Below are 22,493 nucleotides of genomic sequence, written 5' to 3'. Positions count from 1 at the left end.
TTTTATATAAACTACATTAAGAGTAAATGTTCACATTTTGTAAAGTGAAGTGAGTAGTAGTTGTCCAGAATCTGTCAGGACAAGCTGCTTTTTGGAAATTTGCCAAAAGATAACAGTTGTGCTTCTGAAAAAATAGAATGTTTTAATTAGCTTTTACCTTTTATGTTTAGGTGTTATGGAGACAAGTTCCAGCATATAGTGTTTACTTTTCAATCTGAGCCTGAAAATTTTATTAAAACTAAAATATGAAATAATATGTCAACTCTTTTACTTTCTTGAGTAAATATAGAGTATCCTATGGAGTCGAGGGCTGACTCAATGACCAGTAACAGTGACACTAAGGGTTTGTCATGTGTTTAAGTTTCTCATTAAAAGTTGTTGTTAGGTGCCATTGAGTTGATTCTGACTCATAGCAACCCCATGTGACAGAGTAGAACTGCCCCATAGGGTTTTCTTAGCTGTAATCTTTACAGATCGCCAGGTCTTTATCCCACGGAACTGCTGCGTTGGTTTGAACCACCAACCTTTTGGTTAGCAGCCGAGCACTTACTTTGAGCCACTAGGGCTCCATTTATTAAAAGTAGCAGTATATTAAACTATATTTTAGAAGTTAATTTGAGATCTTACATTGCATCTAGTGATTTGGATTTTACATTAACTGTGCTCCTTAATCCATGTCATTATGTGGTTTGTATTGCAAAGTCAAGAAGTTTAAAACAAATAACACCATGAAAAATTCTGTGTGAGTCATCTGTCAGCTGTAGCTTCAGCTTTACAGTCCTCCTGATATACTTAATATTTTATTAGCAGCTCTGCTAACAACTTCTCATGCTTTAGATTTATATAGGAATATTAAAAGTACATTGGTAAGGCTCATGTAGGTAATGTTCAGATTCTTTGTTTTTTGCCCAGTTCTGTAGTTTTCTAGTTCTTTTAGTGACCTTAAGCTACACCAGCTATAAACTGTAGATGATGAAAGGGTTTATGACTTGCTGTTTTTGGGGAGAGGGGGTGGTTTCTTTCTGCTTTTGGTTCTATGAATTTTTCTGTCCAGAGATTTAAAGATTGAATTAACAGTTCAGCTGGAGTCAGCACTTTGTGATAAATCCCTATACTTAAGGGCTCTTATGCATTGCAGACAAATGCTCTCTTAGCTGTTTCATTTGTTATTTTTGAAAAATGATAAAATATTAGAGCAAGTTGGTTGATATTTATATTAGAGTAGCTTCAGATTTTAAGCATTATGCTTTAGGCTGTTTAGATTATCTTATAGAAATAGGTAAATGAAAAACTTGATTAACATCTAGCCCAAAGAATGCCTTAATCATTCTTGGTATTTTAAAGGAGATGAAGATTAATGAGCTTGTTTGCTGATAAATGGCAAGTATGGTCAACAAAATTTCATTATGTTTATAAAAACCACTGACCCAGGTTGCTGAGAAAATTAAAAGTTTAGGATGTAATCTGATATTTTTTCTTACCCTGTAGTATCTGGAAACCCTGGTCATGTAGTGGTTAAGAGCGACGGTTGCTAACAAAAAGGTCGGCAGTTCAAATCCACCAGGCACTCCTTGGAAACCCTATGGGGCAGTTCTACTCTGTCCTTAGGGCTGATATGAGTCGAAATCAACTCGATGGCAACTGGTTTGGTTTTTTTTTTTTTCTTTTGTAGTATCTGGGAAATTTGAGTATCAATATTAATTTTATGTACTATGACTTGATGAGTTAAATCTGCTTTCGTCATTGGCTTTGAGTTGTGCACTTCTGTGGATCTTATGGAGCCTATTTGAATACAGGCAGTCCCCAGGCTACAAACAAGATCTGTTCCTAAGTCTGTCTTTAAGTCGAATTTGTGTGTAAGTCAGAACAGGTACAATCTTAGTTATCTAGTGCTGCTGTAACAGAAATACCACAAGTGGATGGCTTTAACAAAGATAAATTTATTTTCTCACATCTAGTAGGCTAGAAGTCCAAATTTAGGTGTCAGTTCCAGGGGAAGTCTTTCTCTCTCTGTTGACTCCTGAGGAAGGTCCTTGTCATCAATCTCCCCGTGGTCTAGGAGCTTCTCTGTGCAGGGACCTCAGGTCCAAAGGATGCGCTCTGCTCCTGGTGCTGCTTTCTTGGTGGTATGAGGTCCCCCTGTCTCTCTGCTTGCTTCTCTCTTTTATATCTCAAAAGACATTGGCTTAAGACACTATCTAATCTTGACAATCTCATCAGTATAACTGCTGTTAATCCATGTCATTAACGTCATAGTGATAGGATTTACAACACTTGGGGAAATCACATCAGATGACAGAATGGTAGACAATCATAGAATACTGGGAATCATGACTTAGCCAAGTTGACAGATATTTTTGGGGGACACAATTCAATCCATGACAGGTACATACGGTTCTTACTTAGCAACAGCTAGTCAAATATTTGTCTTAGTATACAGTATATATTTTACCTTTGTATGTATATAAACACCTTAGAACACTCCCAAACTACTCAGTGTTTTCATGAGCATCACAAAGTAATGCATACGTTTGTTATTATGAACTACTGTATGTATTTAACTCAAAATTTTAATAAGCTTTATGGCAGTCCATTTTTCAGTACAAACTGCCCATAAGTTGGATGTTCGTAACCCAGGGACTGCCTGTAACTGTATTTCTACGCAAATAGTGCATGCGTTCTAGTTTTTTTTTTTTTTTTGCCAGCGTGCCCCCGCAAGGTATTTTCATAAGCTTGCTATGTTAATTTGTTTTTACATGTTGCTATAAAAAATTAGCATATCACACTTACAAAAATACCTCGGGGGGGAGGAGGGTGCTGTTGGCAAAAAAAACTGTAGAATGCATTCATTATTTGCGTAAAAATGCAGCAATTGAATATTGTTAGTCTTTATTTTTTCCTTTCTATTTACTTTGAAGTCATACCACTAATGTTGAGATTTTATTTTTGTTCTTCCAAATAGCTAATAATAAGTAACTGGTTGCTATCTGCTAGGCAATGCTTCTCATACTAAATTCTCAAAACAAATTTGCAAGATGTAAGTACTATTATTAATCTCCATTTTACAGATGATGCTTGGAGAGGTTAAGCAACCTCCCAAGCTCAAGCACCTACTCAATTGTGAAACTAGAATATGAACCGAGGCATATTTTTCTGAGGAGTCCCTTATCAAAGGCCTTGAGATTACATGGAATTTTCACTGACTGTAACAATCATTATCCCCACCCCATTCCTGCCCATTTCTGATGTTTTCAGAATACCTCTCACTGGGATATTATCAAAAGACTAGTGATTAACTATTCTTACTAAAAGCAATACAGGAAAATGTGATTTCTAGTAGGCTGTTTATTATAAGCAAATATCTGGTAATGTAAAAATTTGGTGGTTCTTTTTTTTTTTTTAATCCAGAAGAAATACTGTTTAATAACCTTAAAAAAGATATCCTGATTGTAAAATCATGTGTGTGTGTATGTATGTATTATAGAATAGTTAAACCTTGCTAAAATGGAAGTCTTACTCCAGCGCACCTAATTTATCGGGTTAACCAAAAAACCCCAAACCCATTGACATCAAGTCGATTCCGACTCAAAGTGATCATACAGAACAGAGTATAACTGCCCCATAAGGTTTCTAAGGAGCGGCTGGTGGATTTAAACTCCCGATCTTTTTGTTAGCAGCTGATCTCTTAACTACTGCATTAGGCTAATTTACTAAATTACATTTCCCTATATACTGTATTACAAATAATAACGTATTGGGAGGGGTGTCAAAAAACAGAATTTAGGGAAGTTTCTACATATTGCTACCTAGGGTTTTAATATTAGAGCTCAGAACTAAGAAGGAAAAGACATTCCAAGTTGAGAGAATAAAAGTATTCTGAACATTTAAGGCCCTTGGTGTGTGCATGTGTACATACACACAGTTTATACTCTAAATCCCAAGCAACCATGAAGCTGTTAGGATGAGGACTCTTCTATGCAATCCAATTGGGTCACACACACAAAGACACTTTACAAAGTGTTGGCAATTGAAAGTCATTATTATAGACAGTAGACAGTAAACAACAGGAACAAATTATTCATGGAAAGCAAACAGTAAACAAAGGGAACAGATTTGAGGTGAGCTGGTCCCCTTCACCCTTATGTATGCTTACTTAGCATCGTAGGAGAGGGACCTACTTATGTCTAAAAGGCAACCCACTTACCTTCCCAGAGAATCCATGTCCATTTTTGTGTCACTGGACTGGCATGTTTGTGGTCAGCTCAGGCCAGGTACAGCATGGCTGTTTTCTTTCTCATTGTCTGTCTCCCTCTGTGGCTTTTCTTGGCTGCCTCTGCTCCACTGTGCTTACTGGTCCAGCTCTCAACCTCAGCTAACCCTGGGCCAGTGCCATCATCATGACAGCTCTGGAGGCAGGAGTTTTATTTGCAACTCCTGTACAGGGTATGCCCAAGCCTCTGCCGGCAACCTCTGCTTGCAGTACACCCAGGCTCAGGTGGGCCCCCTTCGCAACTTAGGACAGACTCCCTTCTCTCCTCAGGACAGGCCCCCTTCTCACCAAGGGTTACAGCTCTCAGCACAGCTGGGTGTCCACTTCTGCATTTTGGTGGCCAGGTCAGCCCACACCACCATCTAAGGGGGGCCCTCTGACAGCTCTCAGTTCAGCCGGGACTTTCACTGCCGTCTTTCTTACAGCTGGCCTCATCCCCGCACTGCTGTCTGAAATGGGCCCCTGACAGATCTCAGTTCAGCTGGGGCTTCCGCTGCTAATCTTTCCGCGGGCTGGCTTGACCCTGCACTGCTGTATACTAGTGAGAGCCAGTTTGGCCTTAGGCCACTGCCTTTCTGCTGCTCAGGTCTGCCATACTGGTGTTTGGCCCCGCCGCTGCCAGTAGCAGGCCTCTCGGCTCCCACTGCTTGTGTAGTGGCGTCTTCTTTGGGAGCTGGGCCCTTCTGGACCTCTGGGTCGCCCACTGCAGTCTGTTCCATGGGCTTGCCCGCGGCTGCCACCCATGGGCTGTTTATCTCTCTTCAGTGTTACCAGCTCAGTGTTACAGCCCTTTTATTTGAGTCTGGGAGGTTCTCAGCCCAGAGACCCTGGGTCCAAAGGATGTGCTTCTCTCCAGACTCTTGTTGATCAGGAGGTCCCCAAAAATGTCTGTGAGATTGGCCATTTATATAGGAAAACTCCTTGTTAATTTCAAGACTGGCTTTCCTGCCAGGATTGCAAACTGACGAATCCTCTCATGTGGATTGCAGCTCAACCAGTTGCTTGGCGGATTGTGAACTGACCAATCATTTTAAGAGATTTGCAAACCCAGGCCCAGAAAGGCCACCATAAGAGAAACTCATTGTACCACACTTGGTTAGGATTTCTGGGACACGAATATGCTTATTGTAGGTAAGGGCATCTTATCTTTATTCAAGTGGCTCGAATTCCTGATTATCCTTATCTTTATTCATCATGGTTCTTCATATTGGTATTTTGACTTTGTTTTATATCTAGAAAGTTATACACAAACACGTATAGCAACAAACAGTTGCTGTCGTTGATTCTGACTCATGGCAACTGCTTATGTGTCAGAGTAGAACTGTGTTCCATAGTTTTCAGTGGCTGATTTTTTGAAAGTAGAGCACTAGACCTTTCTTCCAAGGCACTTCTGGGTGGAATCGAACCTCCAATCTTTTGTTTAGCAGCTGAGTGTATTAATTATTTGCAGTACCCAGCGGATATATACAAACATTCATTGTTGGCTAAATGTCCAAGTCATCAACATGATATTTTTACAAACTAGGCACAATTTGATTAGACACGTCTAACATTATATCAGCATTCAAGTATAGTTGTTCTTCACAAATACCTAATGAAAAGAAGATTGCCTTGATTCATGATTGGACTGTACAATGGACCGGGGTTGAGAATATAGAATTTATTTCATCAGTGTAGTGTTGGACTAATTAGTTGTTTAGGACCTTCCTTTCTGCAACATTTGATAATATTGATTATCTCCTCTTTCTTGGCCTCTGTGACAGCCCTTTTTCTTTTCTGATTTGTCATGTTCGTCTCCTTCATTGGCTGCCACCTCCTTTCTCCATCATTGAGATGCTAGTTTTCCCCAAGGATTTGATGTTTGGTGTTTTCTTTACATGCTGTTGAAAGTTTCAGTACCATCTATAGGCTGATGACTGAAATCTACAACTCTAGTCTCAAACATTTTCCAGCTACTTGATTACACCCGCCTCTTAATATCCAGGAGATGGCAACATTTTTTCAAAACTATGGGATTATTTTGGTGATTTTCTTAGCTGGAGCAGAGGGAGCAAATGAAATAATCATAAAGGCTCTTGACATTGTTACTTACGTGTTTATGTAGTTATACACGTATGTACATACATATTTGTTTTATCAGATACTTTTAACCCTTTCAAGACCCTATTATTTTCTGCTTTGATTTTTTTTTTTTTAATACCATGTGTTCGTTAGTGGAAACATGCTGTGTCATGAAGTGTGTTTAATTTTCTGGTTGGTAATATGGGTTTTGAGAAATATTATTTGGGAATACATGGTTCCCACAAACCTCGCACGGGAGGGTTCTAGGGCGCCAGGATTAGTGAGTGCCTGTCTGTCCTACTGGTCATGGGAGGCAGGATGTATTGCAACACACACAAACCAAACCCACCAGGGCTCCCTAACTATCACAAGGAAACCATAAATATGCTCACAAGGCTTACCTAGCTGTACAAAAGCCAAAAGAGACAAGATTTTTACCCAGTCACACTTCCTGGATGTGTTACTTCACATTTAAGGCTGATACCCCAGCTGTTTTGCTTCAATGAACATTTCTTTTACCTTTCACCATTACACAAGTCCCCACTGGAAGACAGCAAATGCTTTTAGCAGAAAAGTAGAATCCCAAGAAATCTGAGAGCCAGAAAAAGTGGGTGGGATACTGCATGTCTCATGGGTCATGTAAGTGGGATTCAGTGATTAGAGAAAAAGTTGTTATGAATTAAAAATTTTATTTGAAAAAAGTTTCTGTGTTTTTTGAATGTAGATTGTAAAATATAGATTGTCCTCTTCATCCCCTCCTTTTCCATTCCCTTATAAGAGAAAATAACTCTGAAAACTGGTTTACAGTCTGAGAACTTCCAGGATTCTTTACCAGAATCCTTCTGGATGTTGCAGTCCTTGATGCAAACAGCATTGTTTTGGGATTGTAGTTTTTATAATGGCTATGAAGCAGAGTGACTGAGGTTGATAACTACAGATGTTGTCCTTTGCAGAAACTTAGTTGGGAATCTTCTGCCAACTTTTTCATTCATCTGTAAATTAAAAAAACATATTCTCATTCATATTCATTTTCTCTCTCTAAAACCAGTAAGGAACTATTTATGAACTCCTATTCCTGAGGATTTGGTAGTCTTTTATAAGTATATGATCTCTGAGAGCAGTGTCCTCTTGTCCCAGAATCCCTTTTCCTTGTTATCCCTAACTTTCTTATGAGTTAACATGCCATGACTTATTAGGGAAGTCTTTAGATTCTTTGTCTTTTCCTGTGGGTCAACTTTGATTTAAATAGGAATTAAATAGAATTGTAATTAAATGGATATTTTAGAGTTTTTTTTTTTGTTTTAACAAAAGTATCTACTAATTATAGTCTCTCAAGTATCATTGTTTTATGTTTATTTCTTACTATATTAATAGCCTGGTTTTAACTCCAATTTTACTGATAATAAGCACTGTTCTTATTACCTAGACTAAATAATTTTTATAAAATGCCTAAGATTGAGAGAATCTAAAAAGGACAGAAATTAAAAGAGGAATAGGAGGAAATTTGAGACCACTCTTTTAGACTTAGATTAATATTTTTGTGTAGCATCAAACTTGTGTCAAAAACCTCCAGCAATATTTCTTTAAAGAAAGACAACCAGGAAGAAATACTGTAGTTCTTTTAGTGTACAGAACCTCCCCCACCAAAAAAAAGGACCTTTTTGTTTTTCTATTTTTGGAACATATTTTAAGTAACTAATAGTACTCCTATTTTTATCTAGATTTCTTGGATCTGCTTATTATTTGTTACTAAAGCTAAACATAAATAACTTGAGGATCATGATTTCATCAAAGCTGTATAGACAAAGATCAAATAGTGCAATAATCAGCATCCAGTTATTTTGGGGAGTGGAGAGAGGTGATGGGCAGGAAAGGATTTTCCTTGCTAGAGAAACCAAGTGTAATATTTTAATGATAAAATATTTCTGTTTGCCTCAGTTTTTTAAACCTGTAAAATGGAAATAACTATCTCTTCTTAGCGTTATTTTTAAGGATTAAATGAGTTAACATAGATAGTTTAGAATAGTGCTTAGCATATAAAAACCAAAAACCAAACCTGTTGCTGTCGAATCAATTCTGACTCATAATGACGCTATATCAAGCTCTTAATAAATTTAGCTGGTGCTATTATTGTTTGAATTTTTAAAAAGAAAACCCATACACAGGGAGAATGGATAAGTGTGCCTGCAGTTTAAGATTTAGCAAAGTAGTTAAGATATTAAAAAATGGTGTCAAGCTTCTTACTCCACCTATTTGTTGGCTCTTGCTTTCGGAAAGTTAGCATAAGATTTAAATCTCCTATCCTGATTTAGTAGAATGAATAAATTTGATTACAGAATCTTACAAATGAAATAACTACATCTATCTCCCCCGTTTGTTTTAGGTTTCCTCCCAAAAAACCTATAAGGTAAGTTGTCCGACTGCACTTCATAAGTTTAGGTTAAATTTAATTAGACACATTTCTTTGAAATTATGTTGGATTTTTGTGGTTTTTGAAAATGTGGGTTTAAGTAGTTCAGAATTTCAAAATGTTTACAGATGTAAAATGTAACAGGTGTTGCATATTTTTACTAGAAGACAGCATTGTTTTGATAACATTCTCAATGTTTTTAATATAAGCATTTTAAAAGTTTGTTCTAATTGATACTTAAGATCACTCCCTATGAAGAGACTCAGTTTTAAAATCTGTTTTGTGACTGTTTTCAGTTGTGAGCAGCATGGGGAGTGTAAAAGGGTTGCCAGTTTTTGATGTGTTTTATATAGTTATTGAACTCTGGCAAACTGATTTAATCTTAATTACTTTAAAACATTAAAGGAAAAACTCTAAACGGTCGAATATGTCTGTGCCTGCATTCATATCTACATATTTATTCACTTCCAGATATTAAATGCTTTTTCCTCAGTATTTGTGTTTCACCATCTTTCTCTCATCTTAATTACCATATATATTGTTTAAAATGTAGATAATATGTCATCCTAATTGATACAGTGCATTTATCATTTTTAATGACAGCGTAATCCAGGATACTAAATGCTAACCTTGGCATTTCACCTAATTAATGATGTATGCATTATTGTCATGGCCTTATTTGTTGCTCAGCCATTATCTGATCAGTGTAATAGGGTAGGCCATGGGAAAAATGATAATTCTAGTGTCAGCTAGGCCTGAAGGTGGTTGGCTAAATCTTCTGTGCTAGAACTATAGGCAGGCTGAATGTGAAGCTTGCCTTTTTTTTTTTTTTTTTTAACTGTTCCCATGCATGCTGTAGGGTTGAAGAGTGTGTTTCATTCCTTTTTGACGCGGTTTTCGTATCTGTCAAAATGGAAATGATAGTGATTAACCTGTGAAAACCACTAAAAAATTTTAAGCAGTTACTTCTAAAACTAAAATAGACTGTAGTATTAAATACTGTGCTTATTATTTTCAAGCACTTTTTATAACCAAGTAAATAAACTGTGTATTACACATAGCATAGACTGAGTTTTAAATTTTTGTATTTCGAATTTTCTTCTTGAAAAATGTAAATTAGAATGTTTTATGATGCTGTGTAAGGTGAACTAATTTCCTAGTTTCTCTTTGTAAGATACACTTTTGAGATTTTTAAATTAAGTTTTTATTCTAAGGATTTTCTTGTAGTAAATGCTTGATTGCTTTGATTTAATTTAGGCATGGAAGTATTTTGAACCGAGAGTCACCAACAGATAAGAAGCAGAAAGTTGAACGCAGTACATCACATGATTTTGACCCCACAGGTAAAACACTGTATATTTTTCCAAAGAATATTGAGAGTAATGAAGTTCAGAAGTAATACAGCTTAAGCTACATGACTACTGGAAACATCCAGGAGCAGTTGTTAGATCTGTTTTAAGACTCCCCCCCCCCCCATATTTTATAATATAAAGCTTTGCACTCAGGAAAAATGCAAGCATTCTTAACTTTTAACATTATATTTCCCACTATGGAAGCATCATTGTTCAGTGTATTATATTTAAAAATAATGCTAATAACAGAATTATATCTTAATTGGAGATTTTGCCTAGACCAGGGATTTAAGTATTAAGATAAATCATAAATATGAGCAGCAGTATGTCATAGAATCAAGGCTATAAAAACTACAAACTTCTGTAGTCGTTTAAAAATTCAGTTGAGATCATGGTGAATTGGAGCATTAGATAAAATAAGACTTCAGAATCATTGACTTATTTTAGAGTATGCAAGTGAGTAGAGATTACTTTCTCTTCAGTCAGAAGGTGTTCTGAACTCAGAGCTGTCTTTCAGTCTCAGTTGTGTTGGTTCTTTATCCTAGAATTTTCATGATAGTAGACTGTTAACTTTATGCATATAGATTGAACTCCTCTTGTAAAATATAGGTTCTTGCTTTAAAAGTTGATCTCATTGTTAAAAGCAGATTATTTTGAAACTTTCCCCTAGTAAACTTACTCTGTATTTAATTTATAAAAATTGCTGGGTAATTTTGCTTTTGTCATTTGAAACTGATATATGTTTTTTGTACACGTGCTTTTTTATTCAGTTGTATGTCTCTATGGCAAAAGACTAAGTAAATGCTGAGATCTCAGATACGTAAATCTATTTTTATTTAGAAGTATAATTTTAAACATTTATTAAAAAGTAAATATGCTTTTTTGTATCTAATTAAGATGCTTCATATTTTTAGTATAAATTTTTCTTTTATGTTGAAAAAAGATTATAAATATTATCTATAAAGGGAAAAGTAATCAGTGAATAGTTAAAAATTTACCTGCATATTGGGTAGTAGGTAAAATGAAATTCCAGTAATCAATTTAGGAGGTTTAGGTGGTGGGAGTAGGTAATATGTCGCTTCTGGATCTCCATTAAGAGAGAATTCTTTGTTTCTGACACCTAATTTTGAAGTCATGGGGTTCAGAGGCTTTCATTTATATGATTAGTTATTGTCTTGCTAATTCGGGGTGCAAGTTTCTGCCCAGTGTTCATGAAAGCATCATAGTCTTGTTAGATTGATTTATTCTGTATTGTTCATCTGTGGGGTGCCCATCTCAAAAGACAGGTTTAGCAAAGTGGTATGCAGTGCTTCATACTGAGGTTATTAGAGATCTTAGTGCTTTTGTCATCTCTCCAATTGTCAGATGATGTATTTTGCAGACTCTCTTTATTCATGTGTTGTTTTGTTGAATGTATTTTTATTGCACTGTCTTTTCCTTGATAATCTTTAAAATTTGTCATTACCTGTGCTGTTCCTGACTATTCTAAGTGCTGTCACCTGTGATGTTCATACTTCGTGTTTGCACGATTTAACTTGTTCATGATTCATTCTTTTTTCCCCTATGAAATTTTTTCCCCTTACATTGGTCTCCATATTTTCTCTCTCCTTTTCTCCCACTCTTGTGCAGATAGCTCCTCCAAGAAGACAAAGTCTAGTTCAGAGGAGAGTAGATCCGAGACATATGGTAAGCTAATGTAGCCAATTCAGCCTTGCACCTTTGGAGCTTGCTTCATGCTACTTCTTTCTTCCTTTTTTTTTCCCCCGCCAAATAACTGCAGCCTTTCTTATGTCTGCTCTGCATGGCATGATCTACTGCAGGGAAAGGGAGCCTGGGGTTTTAATGTGGCTATGATGTGGAAGCTTAAGGTTGCTAGAAACTAACATTGTAGAGCAAGAACAGGCCACATCACCCATCTTCTCCTTCTGTCTCGTTTTTTTTAGGAAAGTGATTGTCTTTACTGTGTTTGGGTCAGGTTCCTCCAAATAACACAGATGGGCTTTGAATTCTTGACGTCTTCTTCCCATGTCTCACGTGTGGAGTTTTGATCATGTAGAATTTAAGCAATGCTGCCAATCTTTTCCTCTAAGTGTAACACTGGTCTAATTTAGATGTGTTAGCAACTCTTTGGAATTTTCACTTCATTTTATTTTTTGGTTTGTTTTCTTTTAATCACCTCATGATCTGGAAAAGCCGTTCTTACATAATTTATCCACAATAGCAAAAATACCTAAGTATTTTATTTTCTTAGCATGAAGAATTTGTCTATGCCTTTTGTAAGTTTCCCTGAAGCTTATTCTGAACAGGAGATGACACCTTATAAAAACAGTCTTCACAAAGGGCAGGTTTAACCTCAGTGGTCAACTTTTGCAACGGATGATTGAAACATTAATATTTCCAGACTGTGTGGTGTCTTCCAAAGCTAATACAGACCATGTTTTGCAGTTCACACATATTTTTTCTTTTCCTTTGCCTAGTTATACCTGCCCTTTTCCTTTCTTTGGGCTCTTAATTAGTTTTCTGAGAAGAGTGACTGCCTGGATCCAAGACGTTTAAAATAATCTCTGGAAGGCTAATACGTTGTTTCTTTTTAGGAAGGTTCCAAATTTGGCCTCCAGGGAAAACTAGGTCTTCTCTACCCAAAACCAAAACCAAAACCAAACGTACTGCAGTTAAGTCAATTCCGACTCAAAGTCTATTAAGTAGAAGTTTCCTCAGGCACAACTCTTTCCTAGCTGACATTCATGAAAAGAAAAAATATATGTGGAAGTACCTTACATTAGCATGCTAACTCTGTTCTGATCAGCTCATCCCTGTGATGAGCGCTCTTTTCATTCATTTAAGACATTTTACAGTTTAAAGCTGCTGGCACTTGAGCCTATAATATCAGATACTTTTTAATATTATGTAGCCTCAGTGTTTACTTTTATTTAGATACATACACATAGTTCTATGTTTGGGTTTTTGTGACCAGTGGCTTTTTTTTTTAATTTTAATTTTTTATATAGTTAAACCTTCTACATATAATTCAACAGGAAATGTATATCGTGCCTTGTGGCATGTCAAGTTTATGCTTTTTCTTCCTACTGCACTATTTTGGCTCCTTATAAGTAAGACATAGCTTCCTAATTTCTTGAGGCTTGCTTTCTGTTCTACAAAAAAGACTTCCTGTAGTTTATTCTCTCCTTGGGAACTTGACACTATCCTTACTGCTGTGTTCTTTTCTAGTTGCCTTTGCAGTGCTGTATTTCATCTCCTCCACCATTCTCCTAGGTCTGTGGTATATATGCAGAAGCTTGCTGTTTGCTTTGAATCAGGACTAACAGTTTAGGAATCTATGACTAGAAATACTGTACTGATATTTTTCTTACCAGTGATAGGAATATTAACACAGGTTCAGACATGCCATTGGCTTGGTAGTAATAGAAACATTTTAAGTGGGGAAGTAAGGTGTGGCTTCTCTGTGTTTTTTTCTTGAGAACTCTTGAAATACACTTTTGGAAGAAATCGTGAACTCACTCAAGAAGTGCTGATCACCCGGATGAGTTGATCAGAACAGAGTTAGCATGCTCACTTAAATCTCTTTGATATTACAGATATTTTATCACTAGTGTGAGTTGACTTCTAGCATGGGTGAAAAAGAATCTCTTAAGGAGTCAAGGAAAGCTTGGAAATACTGCAATATGATTATAGTCATAGCAGCTGGTGACATTGTACTTTAGGGTCTTTTCTCAAGCCCACTTCTAGCTTTTGAGAATTATACATTGTCTTCTCTTGGGGTAAAATTCATCAGCTGGGTCCTTATCACAAATATTATATACTTACAAGTTATTTATTTTAAACTTTCCTAGCCATTTTAAAAGCTGTTTTGTGAGAAAGATTTACTTGATTATTTTAAAAGGAGGCCAAACGTTTGTTTTGTATTGGCTTAAGTTTATTCTCAGTGTGGTAGGACAGTATTCCATTTCCCCTGATTTTCTCCCTGTACCTTTTGGACTCTATTAAATGTGTACAGATATGTTTTCTGATCTGCAACTTTGATAATACTTGATTTCTGTTTTTCTCATTAATATAGGAATGGAGAACTTTTGTGGATTGTGAAATATGAGAGACTAAGCAAGGGAGTTTTGAGTTAGACTACAGCTTCTTCCTAACTTCTTAGTGTCATGAAGGAGTTCTAGCTGATGGTATTGTTGTATAAGAAAATGAACCATGTATTTTTGAAGTACTAACACTTGAGATATTCTAGTTTGGATACTTCAGAGTGTGTTTAAAAAAAAAAATTCTGACTTTTTCTTATTCAGGCTTTTCAAATCTTTAAAAAGAAACGTTCTTCGTTTGATTTGCCCACCAAGATATTATTCTGTCTTTTTTCTCCTTCAGTGTTGCAAAGAGCATTCTACAACATGAACTTTCTTATGTCCTCATGAATCATTCATTTCTTAACCTCTTGTAATCTGATGTCTGAACTCATTCTGTCTTGAAGCAAAACATTATAATTGAAAATCCATTAACTTTTTCTCAGCTCTCATCTTCCTTCTGAGCCCTTTGGCAATGCTGATGCCCTTTCTTTAATGTCCGTAATACTGCATCAGCCTCATTCTTTTCTCTTTTAACTGTTTTGTCTCCTGTTTGATTATTTTTTCCCTCTTACAAGTATAGGAATGACCCAAATTTCTGTCCCTGATCTTTCTTCCAATCTCCAGTCTTACATTTTTAACTGGTTGCTAATTGCACCAGAAACTCAGAATGACCAGACTGAAATTCACCATTGTTCCCTACTGCTAGAAATTACTCTTCCTCTTGTTTTCTGTAAATCCCTTAGTGGCACCGTCTTTCTTCCATCCACCAAGTCTTATTTTCTCAGTCATCTTTGACTTCTCTCTTTTCCTAGTAGTCAGCTATTTGCCAGGTCCCATTGGTTCTTCCATCATGATGTTTTTCATCCTTCTCACTCCTTGATTTCATCCCCACTGTCTTGTCAGTGTTTTATCATTTCATTAGAATATTTTAATAGACTCATAACTTTCTTTCCTACTTCTTGTTGTTTTCCCTCACCTCCTTTCCTTCATTCTACTATATTCTACCTTAATATTGCTGTCAGATTAATATTGCTAAAGTAAGGATTTGGTAGTTCTTGCTAGGAAACTTGCAGTGACTTCCCATTTATCTATAAGATAAAGTATAAATAGTTATTAAGATATGCCATAATTTGTTTCCAACTTATCTTTCTGGCTTACTCTACTACCATTTACCTAAAGGTACCAAACTCTCCTCCAAATTTTCATTTCCCAAATATGGCTTGGTAGTCTTCCTTTGCTTCTGTCATTCCTTTGTCTTGAATGGCTTATCTCCTACAACTCCCTGTTAGAAACCTGCCCATCCTCCAAAGTCTAATTCAAATGTTACCTTTTTCAAAGGGCTTTCCTAGTTTTGCCCTGCTACTTTTGTTGTTTCTGAACTTTGACTTCCTGTTTCTGAGCTTTGACATCCTGCTTTGTGTCTACTTTGTATTTGTATTCATGTTTGCATCTCCCTTAATGCCTGACACAGTGGAGGCACTCATTAAGTGTTTTGAATGAATGATTGTTGAGATTGGGATGAAATATTTCAATAAAGAGAACTGATGCATTAAGATCTTGACTCATCTTAGTTGGATTTTTCTTCCTTGCTGAAAAATTTTAAGTTAGAAGAAAGTGTGACTTAGAAAGAGACTTATTTTTGGAAATAGTCTAAAAGAATGAAATCAGCATACATGGAACTTTAGACTCCTCTTGCTGGCAGCATTTTGCATTTAGAATCAAGAAACTTCTTAATCGAAGGATTATCTGAGGTCTTACTCATAAAACATGTATGTCTGGCAGCAGTTTAAAAATGAGCTGTTTTTATGAGGTTGCACATGGTCTTTCTCCACACCCTTCCCTGAAGCAAATTCTTGAGAAGTGAGACATAGAGAAGTTTGGTCATGTAGTAAAATCAAAGGTGAAGAAAGAAGAATATGCTTTCACTGAAGTAAATGCAGTATGGAAGGTTTAGCATGTTGCCTTACATGTTTAATACCCCATTTTCGTTTATTTACTATCTGATATTTTAGATGTGGCCATTTTTCAGGAATATATTATAGTGAAACTTCAGAGCACTTTCTCATCTTTTTCAGAATACCTTCTGTATCACTTCCTCCAAAACATTACAAAGGACTACACCTTAATTTTTTTCACACTCAAAATCCTTGGTAATTATCTCGAGTAAGAAACAATCCTTTTATGTTGGTTTCAAATACCACATTGTTACAACAGCAACAAAAACATGTCCTTTGTTGTGAAGAAAAAATAAAATTTAGGAAAGGATAATATTTATGTAAATTTGATAGGACATCTTTATTTCACCGATGATATGAAGCATAATGTCTATGTAACAACTTCCAGGTGAAATATCATGATCCTTAAAAGATAGGAAATGAAAAGAAATTTATTTGTAACCAGAGCAGTTATTTTGGGGTAGATGAGCAATCAAATTATTTTGGTTGGAATTTAGCCAGGGCAGAAGCTTAATTAGTGTTCTTATAAAAGTATTTCTCTACTTTGAACAGTCTTTGGGGCTATGATTTTACTTTTTATAAAAAAGTAATTGAGTATGACTTATTTAAAATTTTATTTATGTAGAATAAATTCAAATTTATTTAGTACTTATTCATTGAGCACCTACTGTATTGCCAGGTACTATGCTAAGACAGGGATACAAAGAAAACAGACGACTGTACCTGCTTTCAAGAAGCTCACAGTCTGGTAAATAGAAAGAATTGCAGTATATTTTGATAAGTGCAATAATAGAAAGATACACTCATTTACCAACCCTCCATATGCATTAAAAAATAAATAGTTCTGAAGAAAACCTTTATGTGGCACCAAGAACAATGGGAATGAAGAAGTATTGCTGTGACTAAGTTTCAAGGAAATTTAAGCCTTATCGTTATCTTACTTGTTAACCCTCTCTGCCTGTCTCCATACCAAGCACCTGGACACAGCTCATATAAAAGTAATTATGTGAGCTTATAAAACTCATATTCAGAGATAAACATATTTATATGATAATTATGAATAGTAATCTTTATACTAGGCAATAAGAAATTTAGCAAAAAAAATCATGGACTGTATGTGTCTATAAAAACCATGAAAGTGAAAATAATGAAAGCTATTTATTTTATATTAGTGAAACTTGGAGTTAGGAGTCCATGTTTATCCTTTCTCTTCTTTTATAACATATTAAAAAAACCAATCCCGTTCCTGTAGAGTTGATTCTGACTCACAGCTGTCCTATAGGATAGAGTAGAATTGCCCCATAGGGTTTCCAAGGAGTGGCTGGTAGATTCAAACTGCGGACCTTTTGATTAGCAGCCGAGCTCTTAACCACTGCACCACCAGTGATCCTTTACAACATATAGGGCTTATTATCTGTTCCATACTCTAATTCTTAGACACCGTGATTCTGTCTCTATTTGGTTTTTTGTTCTCTTGTTCCCTGTCAAGATTTTAAGTTCTTTGAGGGCAAGAACCCCTAGTAGTTTTGTATTCCTCACCACATCTAAAGATAGCAGTATTAAAACAACTAGTAAACAGATGTTCAAAACAAGTTTGCTGAAACAAAAGAATGGTGGGGTTTTTTGGTCAAAAAAGACACTTCAAAGATTTTGTGATGACTTAGACAATTTTGGTGGTTTCAGTGTTTAAGGCTAACATGTTCTTGTTAGCTGCCATTGAATCAGCCCCCGACTCATGACAACCACATGCACAACAGGATCAGACTGATGTTAGCCATAAGATTTTTGTTGGCTGGTTTTGGAAGTAGATTTTTAGATCTTCCTATTCTGTCTTAGTCTGTAAACTCCACTGAAACCTATGCAGCATCATAGCAAAACACACCTCCACTGACAGACAGGTGGTGACTGAGCACGAGGTTCATTGTCCAGGAATTGAACCCTAGTCTCCTGCATTGAAGGCAGGAATTTTACCAGTGAACCACCCTCAAGGCTAACATAAAGGGTGGAATTTATCCTCAGCGGAACTTCCGGACTAAGACAGACTAGGAAGGACCTGGTGGTCTACTTCTGAAAAAATTGGCCAGTGAAAGCCTTATGAATAGCAGCAGAACACTGATAAATAGTGCTGGAAGATGAGCCCCTCAGGTTGGAAGGCAATGAAAATACGAGTGGGGAAGAGCTGCCTCCTCAAAGCAAAATCGACTTTAATGACGTGGATGAAGTCGAGCTTTCAGGACCTTCATTTGCTGATGTGGCATGACTCAAAATGAGAAGAAACAGCTGCAAACATCCAGTAATAATCGGAACATGGAATTTATGAAGTATGGATCTAGGAAAATTGGAAATCATCAAAAATGAAATGGAGCGCATAAAGATTGATATGTTAGTAGGGATTAGTAAGCTGCAATAGACTAGTATTGGCCATTTTGAATTGGACAATTATATGGTCATCTATGCCGGGAATGACGAATTGAAGAGGAATGGTGTAGCATTCATCATCAAAAAGAACATTTCAAGATCTATCCTGAAGTACAACGCTGTCAGTGATAGAATAATACCCATATGCCTACAAGGAAGACCAGTTAATAGGACTGTTATTCAAATTTACACACTAACCAGTAAGCCCAAAGATGAAGAAATTGAAGATTTTTACCAATTTCTTAGCCTGAAATTGATCAAACATGCAATCAAGATGCATTGACAATTACTGGTGATTGGAATGTGAAAGTTGGAAACAAAGAAGGAGGATCAGTAGTTGGAAAATATGGCCTTGGTGATAGAAATGATGCCGGAGATCACACGATAGAATTTTGCAAGGCCAACGACTTCTTCATAGCAAATACCTTTTTTCAACAACATAAACAGTGACTATACATGTGGTCCTCGCCAGATGGAATACACAGGAATCAAATCGACTATATCTGTGCTAAGAGACAATGGAGAAGCTCAGTATCATCAATCACAACAAGGCCAGAGGCTGACTGTGGAACAGACCTCAGTTGTTCATATGCAAGTTCAAGTTCAAGTTGAAGCTGAGGACAATTAGAGCAAGTCCATGAGAGCCAAAATATGACCTTGAGTTTATCACACCTGAATTTAGATTTGACACATCGAACACTAATGACCAAAGACCAGGTGAGTTGTGGAATGACATCAAAGACATCAAACATGAAGAAAGCAAGAGGTCATTAAAAACATAGGGAAGAAAGAAAAGACCAAAATGGATGTCAGAAGAGACTCTGAAACTTGCTTTTGAATGCAGAGTAGCTAAAGCAAACAAAAGAAATGATGAAGTAAAAGAACTGAACAGAGAATTTCAAAGGGCAGCTGGACAAGACAAAGTATAGTATTGTAATGATATGTGCAAAGCCCTGGAGTTAGAAAACCAAAAGGGAAGAACATGCTTGGCATTTCTCAAGCTGAAAGAACTGAAGAAAAAATTCAAGCCTCGATTTGCAATATTGAGGGATTCTACGGGGAAATTATTGAATGATGCAGGAAGTATCAAAATAAGATGGAAAGAATACACAGAGTCACTGTACCAAAAAGAATTGGTCAATGTTCAGCCATTTCAGGAGGTAGTATATGATCAGGAACCTATGGTACTGAAGGAAGAAGTCCAAGCTGCATTGAAGGCACTGGCGAAAAAAAAGCCTCCAGGAATTGATGTAATACCAATTGAGATGTTTCAACAAACGGATACAGTGCTGGAGGTGCTCACATGTGTATGACAAGAAATTTGGAAGACAGCTATCTAGCCAACCAACTGAAGGGACCCATATTTGTGCCCATTCCTAAGAAAGATGATCCAACAGAATGTGGAAATTATTGAACAATATCATTAATATCACATACAGGTAAAATTTTGCTGAAGATCATTCCAAGAGGGTTGAAGCAGTACATTGACAGGAAACTGCCAGAAAGTCAAACTGGATTCAGAAGAGGACGTGGAACAAGGAATGTCATTGCTGATGTCAGATGCATCTTGGCTGAAAGCAGAGAATACCAGAAAGATGTTTACCTGTGTTTTATTATCAACTATGTGAATCATTACAAATTATGGATAACATTGCAAAGAATGGGAATTCCAGAACACTTCATTGTGCTTATGAGGAACCTGTGCATAGACCAAGAGGCAGTTGTTTGAACAAAATAAGGGGATACTGCGTGGTTTAAAGTCAGGAATGGTGTGAGTCAGGGATGTATCATTTTACCATACTTATTCAATCTGTATGCTGAGCAAATAATCCGAGAAGCTGGACTGTATGAAGAAGGACACAGCATCAGATTTGGAGGATGACTCATGAATACCCTGAGATATGCAGATGATTCAACCTACCTACTGAAAGCAAAGAGGACTTGAAGCACTTAATGATGAAGATCAAAGACCACAGCTTTCAGTAAGGATTGCACCTTAACATGAAGAAAACAAAAATCCTCACAGCTGGACCAATAAGCAACATCATGATAAATGGAGAAAAGATTGAAGTTGTCAGGGATTTCATTTTACATTTCAATACCCATGGAAGCAACAGTCAAGAAATCAAACGCTGTTTTGCATTGGGCAGATCTTCTGGAAAAGACCTCTTTAAAGTGTTAAAAAGCAAAGATGTCAGTTTGAGAACTAAGATGCACCTGACCCTAGACATGGTGTTTTCAATCGCCCCATATGTGTGCGAAAGCTGGATAATTAATAAAGAAGACTGAAGAAGAATCGATGCCTTTGAATTATGGTGTTGACAAAGAATACTGAATATACCATGGACTGCCTGAATAACAAACACATCTTTCTGGGAAGAAGTACCACCAGAATTCTTCTTAGAAGCAAGGGTCTCATGTACTTTGGGCATGTTATCCCTGGAGAAGGACATCATGCTTGATAAAGTAGAGCGTCAGCAGAAAAAGAGGAAGACCTTCAATGAGACGGATTGACACAGTGGCTGTAACAATGAGCTCAAACATAACAATGATTGTGAGGATGGCACAGGACCAGGCAGTGTTTTGTTATGTTGTGTATAGGGTCGCCATGAGTCGGAACTCACTCGATCACACCTAAGAACAATAACAACAGTAGGGTGTTAAAACAGCTTCTGGTGTACTGTTAGTAAAACATTTCTTTCAAGAAAAAGGAAAACAATTTTTATTTCACTTTGGGTGGGAAGGAACATAATAGATTTGAGCTTAGAGTAGCTGGATTTCTCAATTTTGAATGATAGGACAGCTTAGTTTTCAGTTAATTTTGACCCCAAACCTAATTTTATGCAGACAGCACAGATTCAAAAGACAGAATAGTATCATTAATTTGAATTCCATAGATTCTGAGTTGGCTGTATACATAAAGTATGTTTTCTTTTTTTACTAGTCTAGTAATTCTTACATGTTTAAGTGCATCAGATACGCAGACTGGCAGATTGACTTAGACTAATGATAACATAGTGAGGTTGGGGAGAGCAGAAAGATAAATAGGATGTGCACATAGCTCATTTTCCTTTTTATCCTTTGTTTCTCTTCTTCTTTTGATGTAGAATTAAAAAGGAAGATATTAGGCTGAAATGGTTATGAATTGGAGAAAACATAGTATTCTGAGATAATCCTACTATATTTACTCAATCCTAGCAGTCTGCTAGGGCGCTATCATGTTTGTACAGTTGACTGTGCATAGTCATGGGAATGCTTTGTTTTTTGTTTGCTCCTCTGATCACCTCCCTTTCTGAACTTCCATTCAATTCTAGACTCCCTTACTTTTCTGATTTTCATTAATTCTTCAGCAGTTTTGTTTTGCTTTGTTTTGTTTTCATTTCCTTCTGTGTACTGGGACATAAGTCAGGTTCTGAGATAAAATTGTAAATAAGATACAGCCTCTGCACCCATGGAGCATATAGTCTAAAGAGGGGATACAAACGAATACAAACCCACATGAGTGATAATGATATGATAGGAGCAAATATGGTATGCAGTAGGAGTTGGTAACAGGGGAAGCTAACCCAGTCTGGATATTCAGGAAAAGCTACAAGAGGAGGTGACTTGTATCCTGCGGCCTTCTTGCTGTCTCTCATCTTACAAAGCTACCTATCACAAGAAGCCCTGCTCTTTAAAATTTACATTCTCTCTTTCTTCCCCACCTGAAACTAATTTGCTCATCAAAACCTTTGGGATACAGCAAAGACAGTGCTCAAAGGTCAATTTATAGCAATAAATGCACACATCATAAAAGAAGAACGGACCAAAGTCAAAACATTAGCCCTACAACTCGAAACAATACAGACAGAACAGCAAAAGAAGCCCATAGCCACCAGAAGAAAGGAAATAATAAAGATTAGAGGAAAAATAAATAAAATAGAGAACAGAAAAACAATAGAAAGA

The 22,493-nt window shown here is 36.5% G+C and overlaps 1 protein-coding gene across 5 annotated transcripts in view; it reads left to right on the top strand.

Annotated features, from left to right (window-relative positions):
• Positions 1-22,493, top strand: part of ARHGEF12 (Rho guanine nucleotide exchange factor 12) — a 166,346-nt gene that overhangs the window by 69,292 nt on the left and 74,561 nt on the right. For 3 of the 5 annotated variants that reach the window (XM_023739910.1, XM_023739909.1, XM_023739908.1), the window contains exons 2-4: positions 8,715-8,738; positions 9,999-10,084; positions 11,723-11,779. In XM_023739910.1, the coding sequence (XP_023595678.1) occupies positions 8,715-8,738; positions 9,999-10,084; positions 11,723-11,779 (167 nt within the window). The remainder of the gene's footprint in view (positions 1-8,714; positions 8,739-9,998; positions 10,085-11,722; positions 11,780-22,493) is intronic. The other 2 variants (XM_023739912.1, XM_023739911.1) reach the window with 1 other exon arrangement.

The sequence above is a fragment of the Trichechus manatus genome, unplaced genomic scaffold (assembly GCF_000243295.1).
Source record: "Trichechus manatus latirostris isolate Lorelei unplaced genomic scaffold, TriManLat1.0 scaffold00143, whole genome shotgun sequence".
NCBI classification, from domain to species: Eukaryota; Metazoa; Chordata; class Mammalia; order Sirenia; family Trichechidae; genus Trichechus; species Trichechus manatus.
Note: the sequence above shows the minus strand (reverse complement) of the source record. Positions and strands in the feature narration are given on the sequence as shown.